The 21195-nt window shown below is 39.7% G+C and overlaps 2 protein-coding genes across 4 annotated transcripts; one reads left to right on the top strand and one right to left on the bottom strand.

The window, feature by feature from the left end:
* Positions 1–1010: 1010 nt before the first annotated feature.
* LOC127375238 (tectonic-1) lies at positions 1011–13721 on the top strand. Of its 3 annotated transcripts, none has more exons than XM_051421231.1 (14): positions 1011–1325; positions 2097–2214; positions 2663–2799; positions 3095–3246; positions 3372–3474; positions 4773–4885; positions 5924–5944; positions 8043–8177; positions 8420–8545; positions 11017–11105; positions 11268–11405; positions 11498–11651; positions 13177–13302; positions 13406–13721. In XM_051421231.1, exons 1-14 carry the CDS (start codon positions 1031–1033, stop codon positions 13550–13552), a joined length of 1854 nt encoding a protein of 617 aa, XP_051277191.1. In that variant the 5' UTR covers positions 1011–1030; the 3' UTR covers positions 13553–13721. The 3 variants fall into 3 exon arrangements, with proteins under 3 accessions (XP_051277191.1, XP_051277192.1, XP_051277194.1); XM_051421232.1 differs by having other exon boundaries at positions 2666–2799; XM_051421234.1 differs by lacking the exon at positions 5924–5944.
* Positions 13693–19262, bottom strand: hvcn1 (hydrogen voltage-gated channel 1). The gene is made up of 6 exons (XM_051421289.1): positions 19161–19262; positions 17116–17338; positions 16270–16374; positions 15953–16184; positions 15215–15327; positions 13693–14162 (listed from the first exon to the last, which is right to left on the bottom strand). Exons 2-6 carry the CDS (start codon positions 17287–17289, stop codon positions 14106–14108), a joined length of 681 nt encoding a protein of 226 aa, XP_051277249.1. The 5' UTR covers positions 17290–17338; positions 19161–19262; the 3' UTR covers positions 13693–14105.
* Between the last annotated feature and the right edge of the window lie 1933 nt (positions 19263–21195).

The raw sequence follows: 21195 nt of genomic DNA on the forward strand, positions 1-21195 counted from the left end.
ACTTTAAATATCATATAATGACACATTATTAATGACAATTAAGTAAATATACATGTTAATATAATGTTGTAATATTAAGACAAAGGTGCAGTCTACAATGACTTTAATCACTTTGTCTGAATATTGTGAGTCAGGAAATTAAATTTTGAAGTATGGTCTTTTATCTGTGAAAAGTCATCTTCAGTTTCAAGAAGCACTGACAATAACTTATAAAGGCAATAGATATGATGATACGTGGTATTGACATTATGAATGCTAAATGCTTTAACAATCATATACATAATACATTAAATGAAAGAAGGAAAATTAGACAGGAAAAGGTTGTTTTTTTTATAGGAGCCGACTGGCAGAGGCATGGCTCTTACCATATTACATATATAATAACAAACCTAGACTTTTGGTTATTAAAAACAAAGGTAACAGAAGGCATTTATTTTTGGTACTGTATACATTCAGTTACTTTTTGGACTTGAATGAAAGATTATATGTTTGTAAAATTATATTAAAACTGTCCAACCAACAAGCTTCTTTCTTCATAATGTTATATTAATGATGTTTATTCACCTATTGCTGTTTTCAGCATTTTTATTTTATGCTTTTTATTAATGTAAACTCACGTTCTTGTTTCTTTTTATACTATTATGTTGAGAACATGTATTCATTTGTTGTATATATACGACTATTCCAAAATAAAGTTGTTTTAAAAAGTAGTCCTTATCGGTTGGGGCAATGATCCTGGAAAAACAAGTTTTTTCATAAGCAACATAGACCTGTTTCACAGCAGCCATTGCGCTAGGGTTAATATTCGCCATGTTTTTTGGTGTTGTTGATGTTTGTAGGAGTTTATAAACAAACTCAAACTCAAATAACCGAGGATATTGTTTGTTAAAATATCATTTAATCCTTAACTGACACTGACTAGTACCTTGCATGGACAGCAGGTGGCGGTAATTGTTTTATTAAAGGCAGTAACCCGTTACTGGAATAAACGAAGAAGAAGAAGTAAAGCCATAGCAACGATTAAACAAAGATGGCGGCCTCGGCTGTTGCGTTCTGGCATACTTCAAGCCTCTTCAGTTTATTTCTCTTGTTTCCTGTCGTCACTGCCAACGAAAATACAACGAGCTACAACTTCAATACGACTGTGTTTGGGGAGCAGAACGTCACATTTAACTTTACGGACAATTATACAACTACACCGCCCACAGAGTTTGACTCAACGACCCCAACACCGAGCTCCAGCAGCACAGACGAGCCCGTTCAACCGACCCTGCCCACCGAGCCCCTGCCCGTCTCCGGCCGCCTGCTCACTCCTGTCACCAGCGGTAATCTGTCGTTACACCGCATTACACTGAAACATTCAGTCTTGATATTATATTACAGAGCTAGCCAGCTTAGGTCGACACTTTCCTCTACTAAGCTGTAGTGGTAGTTAACTGCTGTGGTGGGTCACTTAGCTGTTTATAAGCTAACTGTTGGCTAAGTTCAATTAAAAAAAGGGAGCTTTAAAATGACTTCTGCAGTTTGTATGTGTGATGGGGATCATATAACGTTACTTTACATCACTTACCAGTTAGTTCAATTAACTCGTAAAATGCATTACAGTAAGACATGTATCTGTATGTAACGTTAACGTTATATTCCTCTGGTGTAAGGATGTGTCGTAGCAGGTGTAGGTCCTAAATAACCATTTTTATTTGTAGTTATATTACATTTTAAATATCTGAAAAAGAAAAAAGATATCACATAAATCCACGCATAAGCATTACGTGCTTCTATTCACGCATGTACAATATATATGCAAGTATTACAACTATTTATCCATTAACCCATTAGCAAGACTACTTATAAAATAAAAAAAGACAACAGTTCCATGTATACACATAAACATATCAACACATAAATCTACAGACACACATCCTGTATAGCTTCGTAAAATCCAGTGTATATAGTACATTCATACGGGATATAACCACACTTTGGTCATGTCTCCATCAGAAGTAATTTTCAGTTTTCTCCATTAAATTGAGAAAGTGGATAAATGAGCTCTGTAGTGAGAATGTCCCTCTAACCTGTGCACCGTGTGTGTGTGTCAGTTGACAGGTTGTGTCCCTGTGACGAGCACAAGGATGTGTGTGACATCAACTGCTGCTGCGACAGAGAGTGTAATGAGGAGGTGGCTCTGTTCACCGGCTGCTCAGTGGACGCTGTCAGGCAAGTCTCGGAGCTTACGTTTAGCTGTAGCTCAGTAGTAGAGTTACAACAGATGAGCTTCTGCTATTGCTAGGCCACACATGAGTGGCCCTGAAGAAGTAATACAATTGTCTTTCCTAAATTTCAATAGAAATGATTCATAAGTATCCAGGGGGCACAAAGCATTTGCACTGTAAGAAAAGCAGAAACCAGAAAAGACTATTCAAATAATGGCCGAGCTTGGATAAATAAAGGCCAGTCACTACTAAAGGCCGGGTAAGAACTTTGAGGAGGAGTAGAATTACTTGTATTTTAATAACTCACATGAGAAATCCAGTGTGTGATGTTCAAGTAATACAACCTAATTAAATTATTATTTAATGAGCAAGGTTCTTCTGCCGGGTTTACACATGGAAGTAACATCTGTCTGCATACAGTATATGAACAGACTCATCCTTGTTTTGTTTAGCAGTGGCAACAAGCAGCTGTGCAGCCGAGATGTAGCGTCCTACGCTTTAAGGACTACAATAGATGGATACTCTGAGCTACAGTCATCTATCCAGAAAGAGACCAATTATGATATCCTCTGCATTCAGACACAGAACCGTAAGTCATTAGTGGTGTTAATTTGGATTAGAAATGACATATATTATTACTTAAGTCTTAAGATTCAGTTAAATTAATCTTACTGCTTTATTTAAAGGATATGGCTAGTTTTCAGTTTTTTTAATTGCCAGAATATACTTAATATAAAGAAATATGATCATGTGAGAACTTCCCTGTAGGCTGATCTTTAGATATACGTACCACAATCAGTATGCAGCCATGTCACAAAATACTTCATGATACCTCTTTCTCCATCTCAAGTCTGTCTCATTTGCTGACTATTTGTTCCTTCCAGGTGTTGATGGATTTTCTCACCCCTCGCCTGCTCTTCCAACTGACAGCAACTTTGACTCGCTCTTTAAACAATTTACCAGCTTTCTTTTTGGCTCAGAGGAGAACAGTGGTCAGGCGTCCACTGCAGAGCTCCAGGCCTCGTCTGGATACCAGGTGAGTCTCTGTTTTCTAGAAGGAACTGTTAATCTGTTTGTCTTAAACTAAGTATCTAATTATTTTTAGTTAAAATAAGCATGAAATAACAATGTGCATTATCTGCTGGTGGCTTCTGTTTTCAGTATGGGGATGTGATGGTGACAGCGGGAGTGAGTGGACAGAGAGGGATGTTCTGGCTGCCGGCTCCTAGTGTCACTGCTGACTGCATGGACAGCAGTCCTGCAGGTAACTACTCCTCACTGTAATGTGGCACTGTATCACTTTTGCTAAACTGTGGTAATTGTGTGGCAATTATTGGATAATGATGAATGCTAAAACATAGTGGCACAAGTAGGGATGAGTCATAAAGTCAACAAACTGACTCAGTGATGTCAGTTAAGGGCCATCCACACAAATAATTATAACTATAACAAGAACTATAAATATATCTTTTTTTAAATCATTGTAACTAAAATAATGTTGTATTAAAGCTACAGTCACTAATTTTTTATCAAAATAACCTTTTCTCATTATCGCTGACACTTTAACTATATCCTGACAGTAGTATATGACACAGATAATCTGTGTAACAATCAGGTTCCTCTGGCTCCTCTGAGTTCTCCTAAAGGCATTTGCAAAAATCCACTGGGCCTGAACGACAACATAGTTTTATAGTGAAAGTTTCAGCAATAAAAGTTACCTGCTGCAGCTTGAAGGCTGTAAATTACACATAAAACCCTTATTTAAGACAGAGAGATAAAGTAGAGACATACTGCTATGGTCTTTAGCATTAACAGGATCTCTGAAGTCCTTTTTTTTTATGAATAAAACTTGTCTTCAAAGAACAGCAACTGTTGTAACAGAGTGCTGGAAGAAATGGTTGTTGTAAGTTAACTTGCAGAGATGACAGCTCTTAAATCTGACATTTCAGTAGCTGCAGTACCAATTGGTTAGGGTTAACAGAAAAAAAATCTTGTAAATGAACATTTTCAGACTGATTGAAGTTACACCTCCAAAACACCACACCCAGCATGAGGTAAAATTCATTCATAATATAATGTTGAGAACTGAGTTTCTTCAATAACCTACAAGATAATCATTTAAAACAATTGTTTTGCAAAACTTATGCAAAACTGTTTCTCAGACAGCTTGTAACAACACAAGGCAGTTAAGAATGTTATATTTATGGTTGGACCTGCAGAGTTTACTCATGGACATGCTGTTATAGTACATACAACCTACAACACAAGGTTCAAAGTGCAACTTATAAAAGTGAAACACAGTAAATGCTGTCATAGTCTGAAAAACATTCTGTAAAATCTGGCTTATACAGCAGATATTCAGGAGAGTGTTGCTGTTATGTTTCCTCAGAAAATCCATCATGCTATTATTTCATCGCTTATTTGTTACGGTATCTGTTAAAGGAATAATCAGTAGTTTTAGGAAATAGGCTGTCTTATTTCATTATAATTTCTTATTTTGAAAAGATTATTTTTCATTTTATGCATGTTGTTGCTTTAGTTTTTCCTTGTTTGTCTCCACAGCGTTCCTAAAGGATCAGAGCAGTCGGTGTTCCCGGAATGTGGTTCTGGAGCAGGACTGCAGCACTCTGCTGGCCCTCAGCATGGGCACATACACCAGCATCCAGCTCTTCGCTGTGAGTCCCACATTTACTCTGCTTCCTCGCAGTAAATGTCCCCCCTCAAACACTCAAAGTTCCCTTACTTTAAGGAAGTGGAATGATAAGCTAATAGCTGAAGTATTCTTTTGAGTTTTGTGTTTTACTACTCATCCCTTCCTTTCTGTTTCAGTCATTTTCCTCCACCCTGTCCCAGTTGACATTTACCATGAATATTTCAGATAGCTGGAAAGTGTTTCTTAGTGGACTTTTACTTTTTTTTTTTTAATTAGTTCAAAAGAAATCTGAGTCTGTATCTGAAAATCTTTAATCAGTGGTTCCCAACCTTTTTCTTTAAGGGACCCCTTTTCTGTCATTTAATCAACTGACAACCCCTGACTAAGTGAAGTATTTCATATTATATTCAACACATAACAATAACAGTACAGAGCAACTGATAAACTGTACAGTGAACCCAAACAGGGAGACAATATCTGCAGGAGGTTTGTGACTTGGATGAATTCTGAACAGATTATTAAATATTACATCAGAGATGAGTTTTCCTGATATTTTATGGGAACCTTTTATACAATTCTCTGTCTGTATTATGTTTTTTTCTTCTAATTCAGATTCAGTGTTTTATGTCTATATTTCTATATATATTTATATCTGATGCATGGCCATTTTCTATTATGTCTTTGGTTGTTTTACTTTTCTAATGCAGTCTGTTTAGTAGAAAGTAAAGTCACTGTGAAAATAGCTTGTGTTCAGGTATTTAAAGTTTAGGCCTGAAATAATTATCTAAACTTTATCAATTAATTTAGTTTTCTTCACAGAAATGAATGAATGATGTAAATGTATTCTATTAAATGTTTCTGTGTAATTTTCTTAGTTTTCTTACACCCCTTAACATCAAAAAGGCCTTGTGAACCCCCATGAAGCTTTGGCGACCCTTAGTGGGGGTCCCGACCCCCAGGTTGGGAACCACTGTCTTAAAGCACAGAGGAACTCTACAAAAACAGAATTAGTTGATGTTCATTTTTCAAGATGTTTAATTGAATCTTTTCCACTCTACAGGGGAAGAATAAAGATGCAGCTGTAAGTATGCCTACTGTCTGTGTGTTTGTTTAACTCTGAAATCATCAGTCAGTTAATTCATTGATTAAGAGAAAATTAAGTGCCAACTTATTTGGTAATTGATAAATAATGATGAATATGTCAACTTGGCTCTGAGAAATTGTATTGGAATCATTCAAATCAGTCAATAATTGAGAAAATTCACGCCAGATTAATCAATAATGAATATAATTGCCCTGCTGATTTCTTGCTTGGTCACATAAAACTCACTGTATATTATATTTACCTTGTACAAGTGGAGGTTTAATGGTACATGTTATGCAAAAATATGCATATATGTGCATATAGCCTCACTGTATCGCCATGTCTTCACACTACTTGACATTGTAGTTGTCTTTATTTGTCACCTAATCCATGCCTTAAAAGGAATGCCACCATAAAACGCCCTTTTTGAGCCTGTACATCCCATAATGACCTCCTAGCTCAGTGTCGCGTTTTAAACCCAGCTGGAAGGAAGTTTTGGGGAATGAGGGTGTTGTTGGGTGCTATAAAATAATTAAGGAGTTACATAAAAGTCTATGTTAAAAATGTTCACAAGCCACCCAAGACCCCCGTCTAACCACCAAATGTAGCAAGACACTGACAGGCCCCAAAAACATGTCTCCTTTCAACTTGCAACATGCAGTAAGTTAGCACAGACAGCTGGTTGAGGTTAAATGCTGCAATGCAAAGACGGAGAAATAAGACATTTCTCTCATAAGTTTATGCTCAGTTCCCAAGAAGAAGGAAGTCATCATCTGTTACACCACACTGCGCTTTTGCTTTACATTACTGCAGACTATTTATGAAACCATGCTGGCAGTGTTTCATTTGTTAAAATGACTTCTATACTTTCCATTGGTTTCCATTCATTTTAGAATGGTATGAAAATCAACCAGAAGAAGGAGCTTGAAGCTTGATTATGATACCCACCACAGTGAACATCCTGTCTCCTTTTATTTATTTTATTTATTTATGTCAAAAGATCTGACATGCTGTAATGCAATATTTCAATGAATCTGTGTTTTAATTACCCTTTACTTACATATCTGTAAAAAACTGAAAGCAATGGCTGCCAGCAGGAACACACAGTGAAACACTAAGTGTGCAGCCATGCTAGCAGCTCTGAGGCTGCAGTTCGACACAGCAATGCTCCCAGCTACATGCTAATGTCAGCATGCTAACAGTAAATGCAAACATGCTGAGGTTTAGTTGGTATCATTTTCACATTCATAGCATATTAGCATGCTAACATTTGCTAAAAAGCACAAAACACAAAGTAGAGCTGAGGCTGATGGGAATGTCAAGTATTTGGTCACATAAACCAAAGTATTATAGACACAAAGAGGCTGTAAAGGCAGACTGTAGATAAGTCTCCATGTCCTGCATGCTGATGTTTAATATCAGAGACAACCTCTGTAGTCACTTGTTAGCAACTGCCTTGTTTAAGACACGGGGGGATATTTACTGACATATTTTATGTCTTACTACAAAACCTGAAAATCTCTTAAGCTTGTGTTAACCACAGACCTTATTTCAGACATCTGACCAAAAACCATTCAAAAATCCCATACATTTTCTAAAATGCTAACTCAGTTCTGGGTTTTAGGACTCACTTTAGTCTGGACCGGCTTTGCTATGCCTAGCATTGTACAACCTTAACTCTGCAAACTGGTGTAAATGAGAGCAGAGGATGAGTGTGAAAAATGTTTGGGTTAAAATCATCATCAGTCACTACTATTAGTGTAGTTGTTGCTGTGCACCTTGTCTCTGTCTCTGTCCTTCTGTCGTTACCTCTGTTCTCTCTCTGTCTCTCTCTCTCTCACCCCAACTGGTCGAGTCGACCACCCACCTAGAGCCGGGGTCTGTCCTAGGTTTCTGCCTCTTAAAAGGACGTTTTTCCTTGCCCCCGTCGCCAAGTGCTTGCTCATGGTGGTACTGTTGGGTCTGTGTAAATAATGTTATAAAGAGTTCAGTCTAGACCTGCTCTATTTGAAAAGTGTCCTGAGATAACTTCTGTTATGAATTGACGCTATACAAATAAAATTGAATTGAATGTTTTCTTTTTACGCTACTGGAGGTTGTCCCTGTGGAGGTAGCTTCAGTCGTCCTGCAGTCTGTAGATGGAACTCAGACGGAGCTACAGATCAGTGGAGGAGAAAACCTCAGCCCCGCTCTGCTGAACCCGACCCTCTGTGCTAATGTGGTGCTGAAGGTGAGTCAGCCAGGCTCCAACACATGACTTTGTGAGGGGAAGTACCTATATTTTTGTGTTTAATCAGGCTATCTGAGGAAACAGTACAAGTATTTAGTATTTTTCCTTTGTACTGTGTTCTTGTCAAACAGAATATTGGCATTATAGTACACAGGAATGACTAGAATATAGCTGAAATTGTGGACACTCTTGCAAATCAAAAAAGTCCGCTGGACCAATCAGACATTTTTGTCTCTTCTTAGGTTGCCTATGTGATTAAGTACAACCCAGCTGGTGAGATAGTAAATGTGGCGGTGTCCCTGGTGCTGGGATTTTTCAGTGAAGCTGCGCTGCCCCTGGAACAGGAGTTCCATATCACATTCATCCAGGTAGTGTCTCAACAAGATTTTCTATCTGTCATGGAGGGTTTTTCCTAAAAAAGGAAAGCTTACTAGTGCTATGTTGAGCTAAGAACTACTATTTGAAGAAGAGGCAGTATTTACTTACAAAACAGTTTTGTTTTTTAAATCCGTATGATTTAGGATGGATAGATATATAGATATAGATAGATTGATAGATTTGATTTCACAGCCTCTGACCATATACACATACACATTAATGTGACATACAGTCAGGTCCATAAATATTGGGACATCGACACAATTCTAATCTTTTTGGCTCTATACACCACCACAATTGATTTGAAATGAAACGAACAAGATGTGCTTTAACTGCAGACTTTCAGCTTTAATTTTGAGGTATTTACATCCAAATCAGGAGAACGGTGTAGGTATTACAACAGTTTGTATATGTGCCTCCCACTTTTTAAGGGACCAAAAGTAATGGGACAATTGGCTGCTCAGCTGTTCCATGGCCAGGTGTGTGTTATTCCCTCATTATCCCATTTACAAGGAGCAGATAAAAGGTCTAGAGTACATTTCAAGTGTGCTATTTGCATTTGGAATCTATGGCTGTCAACTCTCAATATGAGATCCAAAGAGCTGTCACTATATGAAAAATCAAAACAAACCCATCAGAGAGATAGCAAAACATTAGGTGTGGCCAAATCAACTGTTTGTAACATTCTTAAAAAGAAAGAACGCACCGGTGAGCTCAGCAACACCAAAAGACCCGGAAGACCACGGAAATTAACTGTGGTAGATGACTGAAGAATTCTTTCCCTGGTGAAGAAAACACCCTTCACAACAGTTGGCCAGATCAAGAACACTCTCCAGGAGGTAGGTGTATGTGTGTCAAAGTCAACAATCAAGAGAAGACTTCACCAGAGTGAATACAGAGGGTTCTACACAAGATGTAAACCATTGGTGAGCCTCAAAAACAGGAAGGCCCGATTAGAGTTTGCCAAACAACATCTAAAAAAGCCTTCACAGTTCTGGAACAACATCCTATGGACAGATGAGACAAAGATCAACTTGTACCAGAGTGATGGGAAGAGAAGAGTATGGAGAAGGAAAGGAACTGCTCATGATCCAAAGCATACCACCTCATCAGTGAAGCATGGTGGTGGTAGTGTCATGGCGTGGGCATGTATGGCTGCCAATGGAACTGGTTCCCTTGTATTTATTGATGAAGTGACTGCTGACAAAAGCAGCAGGATGAATTCTGAAGTGTTTCGGGCAATATTATCTGCTCATATTCAGCCAAATGCTTCAGAACTCATTGGACGGCACTTTACAGTGCAGATGGACAATGACCCGAGGCATACTGCGAAAGCAACCAAAGAGTTTTTTAAGGCAAAGAAGTGGAATGTTATGCAATGGCCAAGTCAATCACCTGACCTGAATCCGATTGAGCATGCATTTCACTTGCTGAAGACAAAACTGAAGGGAAAATGCCCCAAGAACAAGCTGGAACTGAAGACAGTTGCAGTAGAGGCCTGGCAGAGCATCACCAGGGATGAAACCCAGCGTCTGGTGATGTCTATGCATTCCAGACTTCAGGCTGTAATTGACTGCAAAGGATTTGCAACCAAGTATTAAAAAGTGAAAGTTTGTATATGTACATATACAAACTGTTGTAATACCTACACCGTTCTCCTGATTTGGATGTAAATACCCTCAAATTAAAGCTGAAAGTCTGCAGTTAAAGCACATCTGGTTCGTTTCATTTCAAATCCATTGTGGTGGTGTATAGAGCCAAAAAGATAAGAATTGTGTCGATGTCCCAATATTTATGGACCTGACTGTATATACCCACATACATACACTACCACAAAAAAGTTTGGGGTCGCCTATTATTGAGTCAATGTCCCCACATTGTTGCATGATGGGAGAATAGTGCTGTCACCTTATATTTTGAATTTATTGTGCAGTCTAGAAAAGCGTAAGTGACCTGAGATCATAATTGAACCACTGAACTGAAGATTTTAAGAACCTGTACTTCTTTGGGCCCTCTGCAGTCTGCAGCCGGTTTAAACTGTGATCTGTCAATCCATAGTATGTTCAGCTGATATTCAGTAGTGCTAACCCTAGATCAACCTTCTGTTTCTATTTTGAAGTTTTAAGAAAAGCATCAAGCCTGTTGGTTCCAGCTTGTTTTAGACATTATTGTGCACTCGACACTGAAACAGGGAGCTGTTCCTGTTTAAATCTGCACAGATTTTAATACTAAGCTTCCACTTTCTTTGACCAATGACTGCTAATCTCTTATATTCTGTAATAACCGTTGTCCTCTCAGTCATCTGACTACAGAATCAAGCATGTGGCAGGCGACCCCAAGCCTTTGAGCGGTTGTGTATGAAAAAATGAGTGCTGTGCAAACTATACATGTAATAAATGACAGCTTGTCATTGTTGAGACTAAATGAGAGTAAGATACGTTGTCTTGTGTCTATTGAACAGGAGAATGTGGGGGAGGTGGCTATCCACTACAGTGGAAATCCAGGTTACGTGGTTGGGCTACCCCTTGTGTCTGCATCAAGAACAGCAGAATATCCTTTACCTGCCTGATCACTGGACCTCGCTCACCCTGATTACAGTGTATGAATAGTAATGCAGTAAAGGGTTATGGTTCTTTAAAGTGTTGAATGAGAAAAGGGATGAAGTTCTGATGTCCTACCTACCCAGCATTTGTCCTTAACAGTCGTCTTCACTGGGATTGTTAGAAGCATCGACCCCAGAGACACTCTGTCTCTTCTCCACAGTGCTGAGGACCAGGACTGTCTGCAAGGACCACAACAGCGCTCACCTGTCCTATTCGGTCTGGACTCTGTGTCCGGCTGCACGTTAAGGCAGGACACCCTAACACTCAATAAATCTGATTGCCATGTACAGGCACAGTGTTTCTTTATGTCTTAATACGTCTGTGATCATGTCCTTGCAGACTGGAAGATGCTGCCAACTGCTCTCTGGTCTTTCAAGTGCTTTTGGACGTACTGCGAGGACCAAACTACCCGCAGTACGTGGCTTCCTTTGGAAACTCCCCATTAGACTATCCATTGGACTGGGTGCCAATCAAGAACGACTTCAGTCCCGGGGTGAGCAGTTTGAATACAGAAAGGTCTTGTCTTTAATGGCTTTAGTCAAATCCTGAATCGGAGAAGTTACAGCCAGGTCAGAGCAAAGTCCAATATCTATTTCATGTCCACAGTACAGATTTCCAATCTGTATTGCTCTCTGATATTTTTGTATATGATTTATTGCAGGTTGATGGTGCAGTTTCCATAGCACAAACACTAGTTTTTGCTTCTTTTTTTAATACAACTTATTTAAATCAGTCTTGCCTTCAGGGCACCACAGGATTCAAAGTCAAGTGGATTTTTTTTCTTTAGATAAAAGAGATAAAACTACTGCATGATGAAAGAAAAGTAATTTAATTTATGGAATGTATGTTCTAATAATGTTAAAGCTCTTGTAAACATGGTTCTGTCACAACAAAAAAAAATACTGGCTTCAGCCTTTCAAAGACATTCAATGGCAGTTGAACCTATACTTTTTGAATATACTGTGCTACTTATTTATATCTCTAAACCAACGCTAATCCTTACTATACATGCTTCTACAGTTGAGAACACACTGGGCCCTATCTTGCCGATCTGAAACGCAAGTATCAAACGCAAATCGCAAGTAGCTTTGTGGGCGGATCTCGGGCGCTGTTGCTATTATGCCGGCGGGATAAATGACTCTTGCGCTCAGCGCAAATCTAAAATGGGTTGGTCTGAAGTAGCTACATTAGTCATAGGTGTGGTTTGGGCGTAACGTGCAATAAACCAATCAGAGTGTCATCTCACATTCCCTTTAAAAGCAGGCGTGCTTGTTCCATGGCGGATTGCTATTATAATGGCAGATTGGCCAGGCGCACGCCAGGAGCGGTTCACAGCCGAGGAGACCAACGTTCTCGTCAGGGCCGTAAAATACAGAGAAGTGACATTATTGACATGAAATAAATGAAACGCAGCCATACAATAAATCCAAACAATGTAACGCAGCTTCGCAGGAAGAAGACCCTGGCCTCGGCAGCAGTGCGCACGGGCCGAGCAGTGCGCAAGGGTCAGCTGAGGAGGGAGCAGCGCAAACACCAAGGTGCAGAGGGTCCAGACCCACTACACGCTGGAGGACCACCCGTTCCTGCAGCAAACCGGGTTTGACATGCTGGAGTGGGAGCTGTCCGGGATGCGGCAAAGTATTAATGCCCGTCTTGACCGGGTGGCGATGTTGCTGCTGCCTCTCAGGCGCTTCCCCTCAAGTCTGCGCCCTTAAAATAGCATCTGAATAAGCGCCACTGACTTTAGACTAGGTTTTTCCTGGTCTGTGGCGGAATTGTTTTCTGAAACAGCAAAATAGCACCAGGGAACGTTTGCGCCAGAACACGCCTCCTCTTTTCGCTGAACCGCCCCCCCGGAGCGCAAGTTCATTCCCTAATTTAAGGACGTGCGTCGGTGGAGGGAAAATTCCAATGTGCGTCGAGTGCAAAATAGGAATTATACAAGCGCCAGTGTACAAAGTCAATTGCGCTGAGTGCAAGATAGAGCCTATTAAGTAGAATATGCTTTGTGTTTACAGGAGAGTTGCAGCATCCCGTTGTCACTTCATTTAGAAATTGAGTGGACAAAATATGGATCCCTGGTGAACCCCCAAGCTCAGATTGTGAGCATCAAAGAAGTGATCCAAACCAACACCACCAGTTTGGTAAGACTGACTTTTTCAGACATCCTGGCAGGACAGAAAAGTACAAAGATGCAAAGGCCATAAAATCATTTCTGTTGTGTCTGAGCATCCCGTTCTCCTACAGGAAATGTTAACCGGAGGCAGCAGTGTCCTGTCAATCAGCAGCTCAGTGGCCTTCATACCAGTTTCTGCTGCTGCCCTTCCTGGGTACAGAGCCATGCCCACCATCGACGCCAAACTACCCTTTGACTTCTTCTTCCCTTTTGTCTGAACACTGTGGGTTCCACTCACCAGTGTACGCTAACATTTACCAAACACACTGGTGCATGCCATTTCTGACAGCAAGCACTGTGTGTTACTGTACATTGTGTGAATACTGTATATTGGATTTTTATAAGAAGACTACAAATGTTTTTTAATAAACAAAATCACTTCATTTATTTAAATGGTTTTTTTTACACAACATACAGTTCTTTTAAAGAATCTTAATCTTAATCTTGAATCTTAAATGTTACTAAGCAGATGTAAATTTCATTTTATGTGCAAGTCATCAGTTTGAGGAAAATATTTACAAGCAAATGAAGGCTGTGGCCTCATAGCTTTAGTGAGTGCTATTTCCATCACTATACTGACAGGAGAGCTGGATATGGATCTACTGATACAGGTATTCAAAAACAGATGATTCTCTGCAGGTAATGTAGTATGGCATGTCTAAAATAAAAGTTTATCATGAAATGTATAGCTTGAAATGTTTAAAACGGTGCAGAAAGGTACATGATATAAATGATAGTGAACAGTAGTTCCACAGTAGTTAGCTTGATGAGTTAGAACTCTATGCCATGCTTCTTCAGGAGGGCTTGAAGTTTCTGGTTCTCTTGTTCCTAAGACAGACAGACAGACAGAGAAAATTCAGTAATACACCACACTGTCAATCTCACAAATAATGTAAACGGACAAAAAGGAAAAAAAAATCTGATCTGAGCCTTTTTGTTTATTTTTTATTTTTATGACTAAATAGATTTTTGTTTTGTTTTGTAAAAGTAGCATAAAGGGAACTCTACGTTTCATTCTACAACCTTGCGTTGTAAATAACAAAAGAACCTTAAATCTTGAGTTAGCAAAACAATAGCTAGCTAATTAACATCAATCATTAACGAATAAGTTAGCTAGCATTTTGCTAACATTAGGCTATATTGACAGAAATAAATATAATATTCATGAGGTATGTTTTCATTTGTGTATAATCACCTGAAAATTGTTTTTATTTTGTTACTTCAGAATGAGCTGTTTTTAACTACAGATGCAGGGTGACCATCCATGGAGTTGGCCATGTTGGACCACCATGTTTCTACAGTAGCCCAGAAGGGCCAAACCAAACACTGGCTGGAGATAGGGGTGTCCATGTTTGCACGTTTAGCTGTTACAGTAGTTTCTCTTTTGTGCTGGGAAAGAGAGGGTGAAGCAACTGAGCTGCGATCTGCAACTACACCACTAGATGCCCCTAAATCCGACACTGGACCTTATAAGATGTGACTTTATGTATATTTATATATATATATATGTTGCTTTTATCTTTTTCTTTAATCAAAATGTGCTTGTCTTTTCAACATAGATTAGCCTAGCACATAGCATATCTAAGTACAGGAAAGGAGGAAGTTGAGCGAGGTTCTGACCAAGGCTTGCTCAACTGTTATTGGAGCACGGAGCAAAAAGGGGCGGGACTCAATTGCAGAAGAGTCAATTGCGTTATCGCCGATCTGAGGGACTTTTGCCCTATGGTGAGTTGCTGTAATATTAGAAACACTAAGGGTTTGAGCCGGGAACATTTGTTGTGAACAACCTGTCTGATCATCGAAACCACAAATAACAATCTTTTCTTCACTACCTCAGTGAATGTGGACCTTTAATATCTGATGTAGTGTGTAAAAATCACCAGTTTATCGTTGCGCTGCTGTAGCTCTGTGGCTCTTTGAACCAGGTGGTCATAGCTCTCCTTCAGCTTGTGGATCTGCTGGTGAGCGCGGGTCTTCACTGACACCAGGATACCTGCAACACATTCAAACACGGTTGTCTCTGTGACTAGCAACCACGCTGGCTTCTCGTGCTCTTTTATTGTGACACGCATATTTTCACCGCACACTCACTGACTTTAACTTATTAGATCTATTTTGCCACAAATACGTAAGGGTTTTCTGGGTGATGACGATCTTCACACTGGGTGTGTCTGCTTGTATTTGAGGGTTCGGTTCAGCAAACTATGACAAGATGGTAGTGTTTCGTATGAGATATGTTTCATATGTCAACTTCCCACCAAGTATGAGTTTTTGATTATAATTGCTGTGTGTAGTCATATTCTATTCTTAATTTTATTTTCATTAATCATTTGTTAAGTTTTAATTTTTTCTGTCCATGTGCTGCTGTAACACCAGTATCTTAAAAGTAGCAGAACACTGGCTGACGGTAGCCCCAGTTTGTTCCTCTCACACACAGCTGCTGGTAGCGTTAGACTGATAAACAACGGTCATTCCTTCTAGTTTAAGAAGACATTTAGTATTATATATCATTACTGACGGTAACATGAACTGCGACGAAAGCGGCTATGGCTATATACTGACACGATTTTCAGATGTGTTCTACACCCTGCGCACTGTTTGGCAAAAGTTTTACTGACTGTTGATAATTCTGGCCACTCTCCAGAGTCGCAGCAGGATGAGGAGACCCATCCCATCAAAGGCGTCCTCGTGGAAGATGAAGACAATGTCCAACACGAAGGAAAGTACCACCACCAAACCGTCAAACACCTCAAACTTGTGCTGGAAGAACTCCAGTTGATAAGCAAACAGCTTACCAGCCAGCTCCACCATGAAGAATGTGAGAAGAGCCAAGCTCAGGTAGTGAAACACCTGAAAAAAAAAACGATGAGTCAGTAAATCATATTATATAAAGGTCTCGAAAATAACTGAGTAAGTGGACAAATGTGCGTCTCACCTCAGGAGCAAGATGGCCGTGTTCCAGCTTAATAACAGACAGATCTATAAGCAGCTCCGCCAGAACAAAGAAGGCATCCAGGATCACCAAACACACCACCAATATCTGGAAGCAAAGTCACACAGTCAGTAGAAGGTGCCTCTCTTCATACGGCAACTGTTTTCAAAAAAAGTGCCTACAGGACAACTGAACTGATCTGACTTGTCAAAGTGTGTTTCATATGTTTACATCTTTAGTGTCTCCAGAGGAAGTGTCTGATAAATGTCCTCAAGTGATGTCACCTGACTCAGCATCAATTGGGGGTGAAAACTACAAGTTTGAGCATTAAAGAAATTCTTTGGTGCAGCGTTAGAGCTCATCAGACCTCTGTAGCTCACTCCTTATCTCTGCTACAGGTTGAAGGTTCCAGGCTACATTAGCCTCAAGTTTAGCATTATGGCCGTCACCATGTCAGTGTTTTTGGAGCCAGCTGAAGCTGCGCCTGGCTTCAACTCGTCCGTAACAGGAAACAATTGCAACCAATGGAGCTGCCCCCTGCTAGCCATTAGAAAGAATGCAGGTTTGAGATGCAAATTCTGGTTCCAGTGTCTTATATGTGACAATCTTCTGCTTTTCAAAATCAGAACTCAGTTTATTGGCAACTGTGTTTTTACATACCAGGAATCTGCTTTGGTGGATTGGTGCATAACAATAAACACAATGAGCAGAAATATATAAAGAAAGGTAAAAGCATGTACTAGTGAGTCAAGAAGCAAGTAGAAAAGGTTCTCATGTTTTACAGCTTTCATAATGACGCCTGACTGATATTGCGCTACCAACAGATTAAAAAAGACCAGAGTGGCGTACCTGAAACCGGTCGGAGATGTAGAGTCTTTGCAGTGACTCCCTGAAGGTTAGCGCTTTTGGAAACTGGCCAGTGGCCGGGCTCAGCTCCTCGCTGGCCACGTGCAGCTCTTCATCCTCCTCCTCAACCGGCTGCTTGTCGCCCACGGTGGTGAAATACTTCAGATAGCGAGCCATGATGGCAGGCTCTACGAAAGGAGTGGACCACGTCCCACCTCAGCTTCACCTCAGAGGGAAGAAAGGAAGAGTGCACTTCAGTTTAAAGGTGTGTCAGAGGCTGTATAAGATTACACAGCTGTTTAATTATACAACTTCATACATTGCAACTTGCAAATGCTTTTCTGTCATCTCTGGTTGGCTGTGCCACTCAATAATAGCAACAAAGCTAAATATTTAAAGCCCCCCTCCAGTCAGACATCAGTGTTTCTCCTTGTCCCTACAGTGTGCTGTCTGAATACTGTCTGTGCAGAGTTTGACTCTAGAAGGATGTTTTCACATTCATCTGCTGAAAGTGGAAAGTTTCTCTGTGCTCATTGAACATCTGATTTTAAGGGGCGGGGCCTACCAGCATGATTTGTGACATCACACATAGTTAGGTAGTCAGTCCTGGTCCAGTATGCAACTTTCACAGTGTGATGTAGAAACTTAAAGCCACCAGTGCACATCCACTGAGAATGGACTTTACAGTGAAGGAGGAGACATCTTGTGTCCAGCAGCAAAACTTTAGAAACATTTTGAAACATTTGCATATTCTGGAAGTTTTACCGAGGTAGAAGGAGGAGATGTTTTAATGTGGAAATTATACTTTTTTTAGCTGAAAAAATATCAGACACACATTGTTCTAAGCAGACTTTTGTCTTTTCTGTATGTCTTAATACATTTCTGGAGGGAAGCTTTAAAACTTTGCAGGCAAGTCCCTGGCAGCCTTATTGACACTGTTTTTCCAATCTTCCTCCCTGAGCTCTGTAATAAATGTCAGCATCTGTGCAGATTTCTCCATCTGTTGAACAATCTGAGTTTACTTCTCCTTTTTTAGGTTTGCAACATGTTATTGAGAAAGCAAACCATCTCAGTCTGGTGTCAAAAGGAAGCTGCAGGCTGAGGGGAAAAAAGTCATGAGACTGTACACAATCGAGGTGGAAGACATCCACCAAATATCAGAATATTCCACCAACCCATTATGAAAGGGACATCCTCTATATTCATAGTTAAATAACATCAGGACATGAAGATTGTTGAGTCTAGGGGATGAATTATTATGGGGGGATGATTATAAGAATCATTCTTGGCATATCTTTTGAAACTTTCCTTGTGCTCTTAATGTTATTTGCAAAAATCCACTGTGTCTGAACAAAAACAACCAATCAGACCAAGGTAGTTGATTGTTGAGTCTCATTCCCAATGAAACTCATCAACTATCTTTAAGCCACCAACTCAAAGTGTCAGAATCTGACCTGAGAATGAGACTCGTCAGTTGTTTTTGTTCAGGCCGGTGGATTCTCTGATTATCTGTCTCAACACAGTGCACATTCCAGCAATAATGACAAAAGGTTATTTGGATAAAAGTTACCTACTGCAGCTCTAAACCTGAATCTGGAGACAAAGAGCAGCACCAAACTCCACTCATATTTTGGTTAATTAAAATGGCAGCTTTAGAACTGTTGAGCTGAGCACAGGTTGCACTTGAACAGGGTTTTAGTCTAATGGTACAGCAAACAATCCACCAAAGGTAGGCATGTATTGCAACTAAATCTGAGCGTTGGTATTTGTATGCATATGTGCATTCCTCCATGAACATATGTTAGAAAGCTGTGAGAGAACAGGGTCTTTGAGGACATGTCACGGTCCTATCTGTTTAGCCATTGCGCAGCTGTTGGACAGAACGTCCAACTCGTGATGAAAACATCCGTCTGATTGGTTTGGCCAGGCCAGCGTTTCCACTGACGGTGCGCTCCAACAGTGTGGGTTCGGCGGCAGGAGAACCCCTATCTCGTCAGAACTGAGGTCGTTCGTGCGAGTGGACCGCTATATCAGATTAAATCACTTACCTTTTCCTCTCCACTTTGCTCTTGAAGTCTTGCAGCACTCTGCTTTCCTCAGAGAAAACCTCTGAGCTCAGTAAACCCCACACAGAAAAACTCCGCCTCCGCTATGAAACCAGCCCCCCCCCGTCACTGTCCGCCAGTGTCCTGCAGAACTCCGTTAACATTTCTGCAACTTTTATGTTGTCTCGCTTAGCTGTTAGTACTACACTTGAACCTTTTATTCGTTAATTATAAACTACTTGGGCCTATATATGGTGTTTACGCTACAAAACACCACTTCCAATGAACCACATGTATTGTTTCCACCATTGTCCCAACACATCCACTAAAAGGCACCTTAGACAGCAGGTAGCGTTTCTAAAATAGAAGTTCCTATAAATGCTTCTATGTAGATGACATACCAGCCGATATAGAGTGTAGCATAATTGTATGTTTACAAGCCAATTGGTATTACATTTCCATATTGTTTAACTGAGTTTGCTATAAGATAACGGACCTGTATGAGCGGTCTTATTCTCCCCAGAGGGATTTGACATCCTGTTTTCTACTGTGTTTTTGTCTTGAAATTTGAAACAACAACAACAAGGAATTTGTTATCTTCTTTTTTTATTTAAACTAAATTCAGTGCATCTTATCTCATCATCTATTTAAATAATAATAATAATAATAATAATAATAATAATAATAATAATAATAGAGTTAGCGCATGTAAAGCCTTTCTATAAACTATATTTGGTGTGGGTTATTATATGCTGTTGAGTTGTGCTCTTCCAGCCAGTACTGGTACAACTCACTCAGTAATTTTCTGTTACACTGCCACCTACTGGCTATAAGTAATACTTGGTTCCCTTTTATTAGATGCCAGTTGATGGCTACTGAAGTTGGTATTTGAGTTGAACTGGTCTTTTTTGTTTCTGGCTCTAGTGGGAGAGATTTTTGTCTCAGACAAAGCTCTTTGTTTAAAAAATGTATTAAATTATTATAAATTTTTCCTTTATTAGATAGTGTACATGGGTTTACCAGGGCGTTCAAAAGAGCACATGCCTTCATGGGTAAGGTGTTCATTCTCTTTTATTATTATTATTATTATTATTATTATTATTATCCTAGATGAGACACTTGACTTGCAGTTAGGGTCACACACACATAAAAAACAACAAAAACTCAAATTAATCCTGTACATACAATATACAGTAAACCATAATACAACAACAACAATGCAAGATGCTAAAATAACACGTGGAGGGACAAAGTAATACTATGATGTGTTAACAGTTTGTTCTTAAGCTATAAACCAATCAATGTAGCTTCAGCCATCCTTTTAGTCCATAGATAAAGCTATATTTTCCATTTCCTCCTCCAAGAGCACTGAAAGAGACTAGAGGCATTCTTGTTACCATGTTTTTTCTTTTTTTTTTGGCCTTCTTTTTAACATCATATTGCAATTATTTTGACACATATCTTGGGATATGATTCCCGGTTACTGTGGGGATGATCATTGTTGCATCACAAATTTAATGTTCACTGAAAAAAGCACTATAAAAATCACTATGATGTCAAATTTGTTGCGCTCTGTACCAACATGTTTTTTTTTATTAGATTTGTAGGCCAGCGAATGAATCTTCATTATAATGCTGTTTGTCACATTTGACCTTTATGAAAACATACTACAGCCTCTGTGATCTGCATATTGCACTTGGCCATATTGTGATTTTGAAAATATTTTGATTAAAGGAGACATAGTATGTCCCTTTTCAGGTTCATAATTGTATTTTGTGGCTCTCCTACAATAGGTTTAGATGTTTTAATGTTCAAAAAACACATTATTTTTCTCATACTGCCTATAGCTGAACAGCTCTTTTCAGCCTCTGAATCGATCGGGTTTAGCTCCTGTCCCTTTAAGGCCCCCCTCCCAAAAAGCCCAGTCTGTTCTGATTGGTTGGAATGATGACGCGGATGACGCTCCGGCCCCTCCCATTTCCGCCTCAGCGCTGCCGGCAGGTAGCTCCTCACTGCTACTGAGTTTATCTGCATTTCT

Source organism: Dicentrarchus labrax, unplaced genomic scaffold (genome assembly GCF_905237075.1).
Source record: "Dicentrarchus labrax unplaced genomic scaffold, dlabrax2021, whole genome shotgun sequence".
Lineage (NCBI taxonomy): Eukaryota > Metazoa > Chordata > Actinopteri > Moronidae > Dicentrarchus > Dicentrarchus labrax.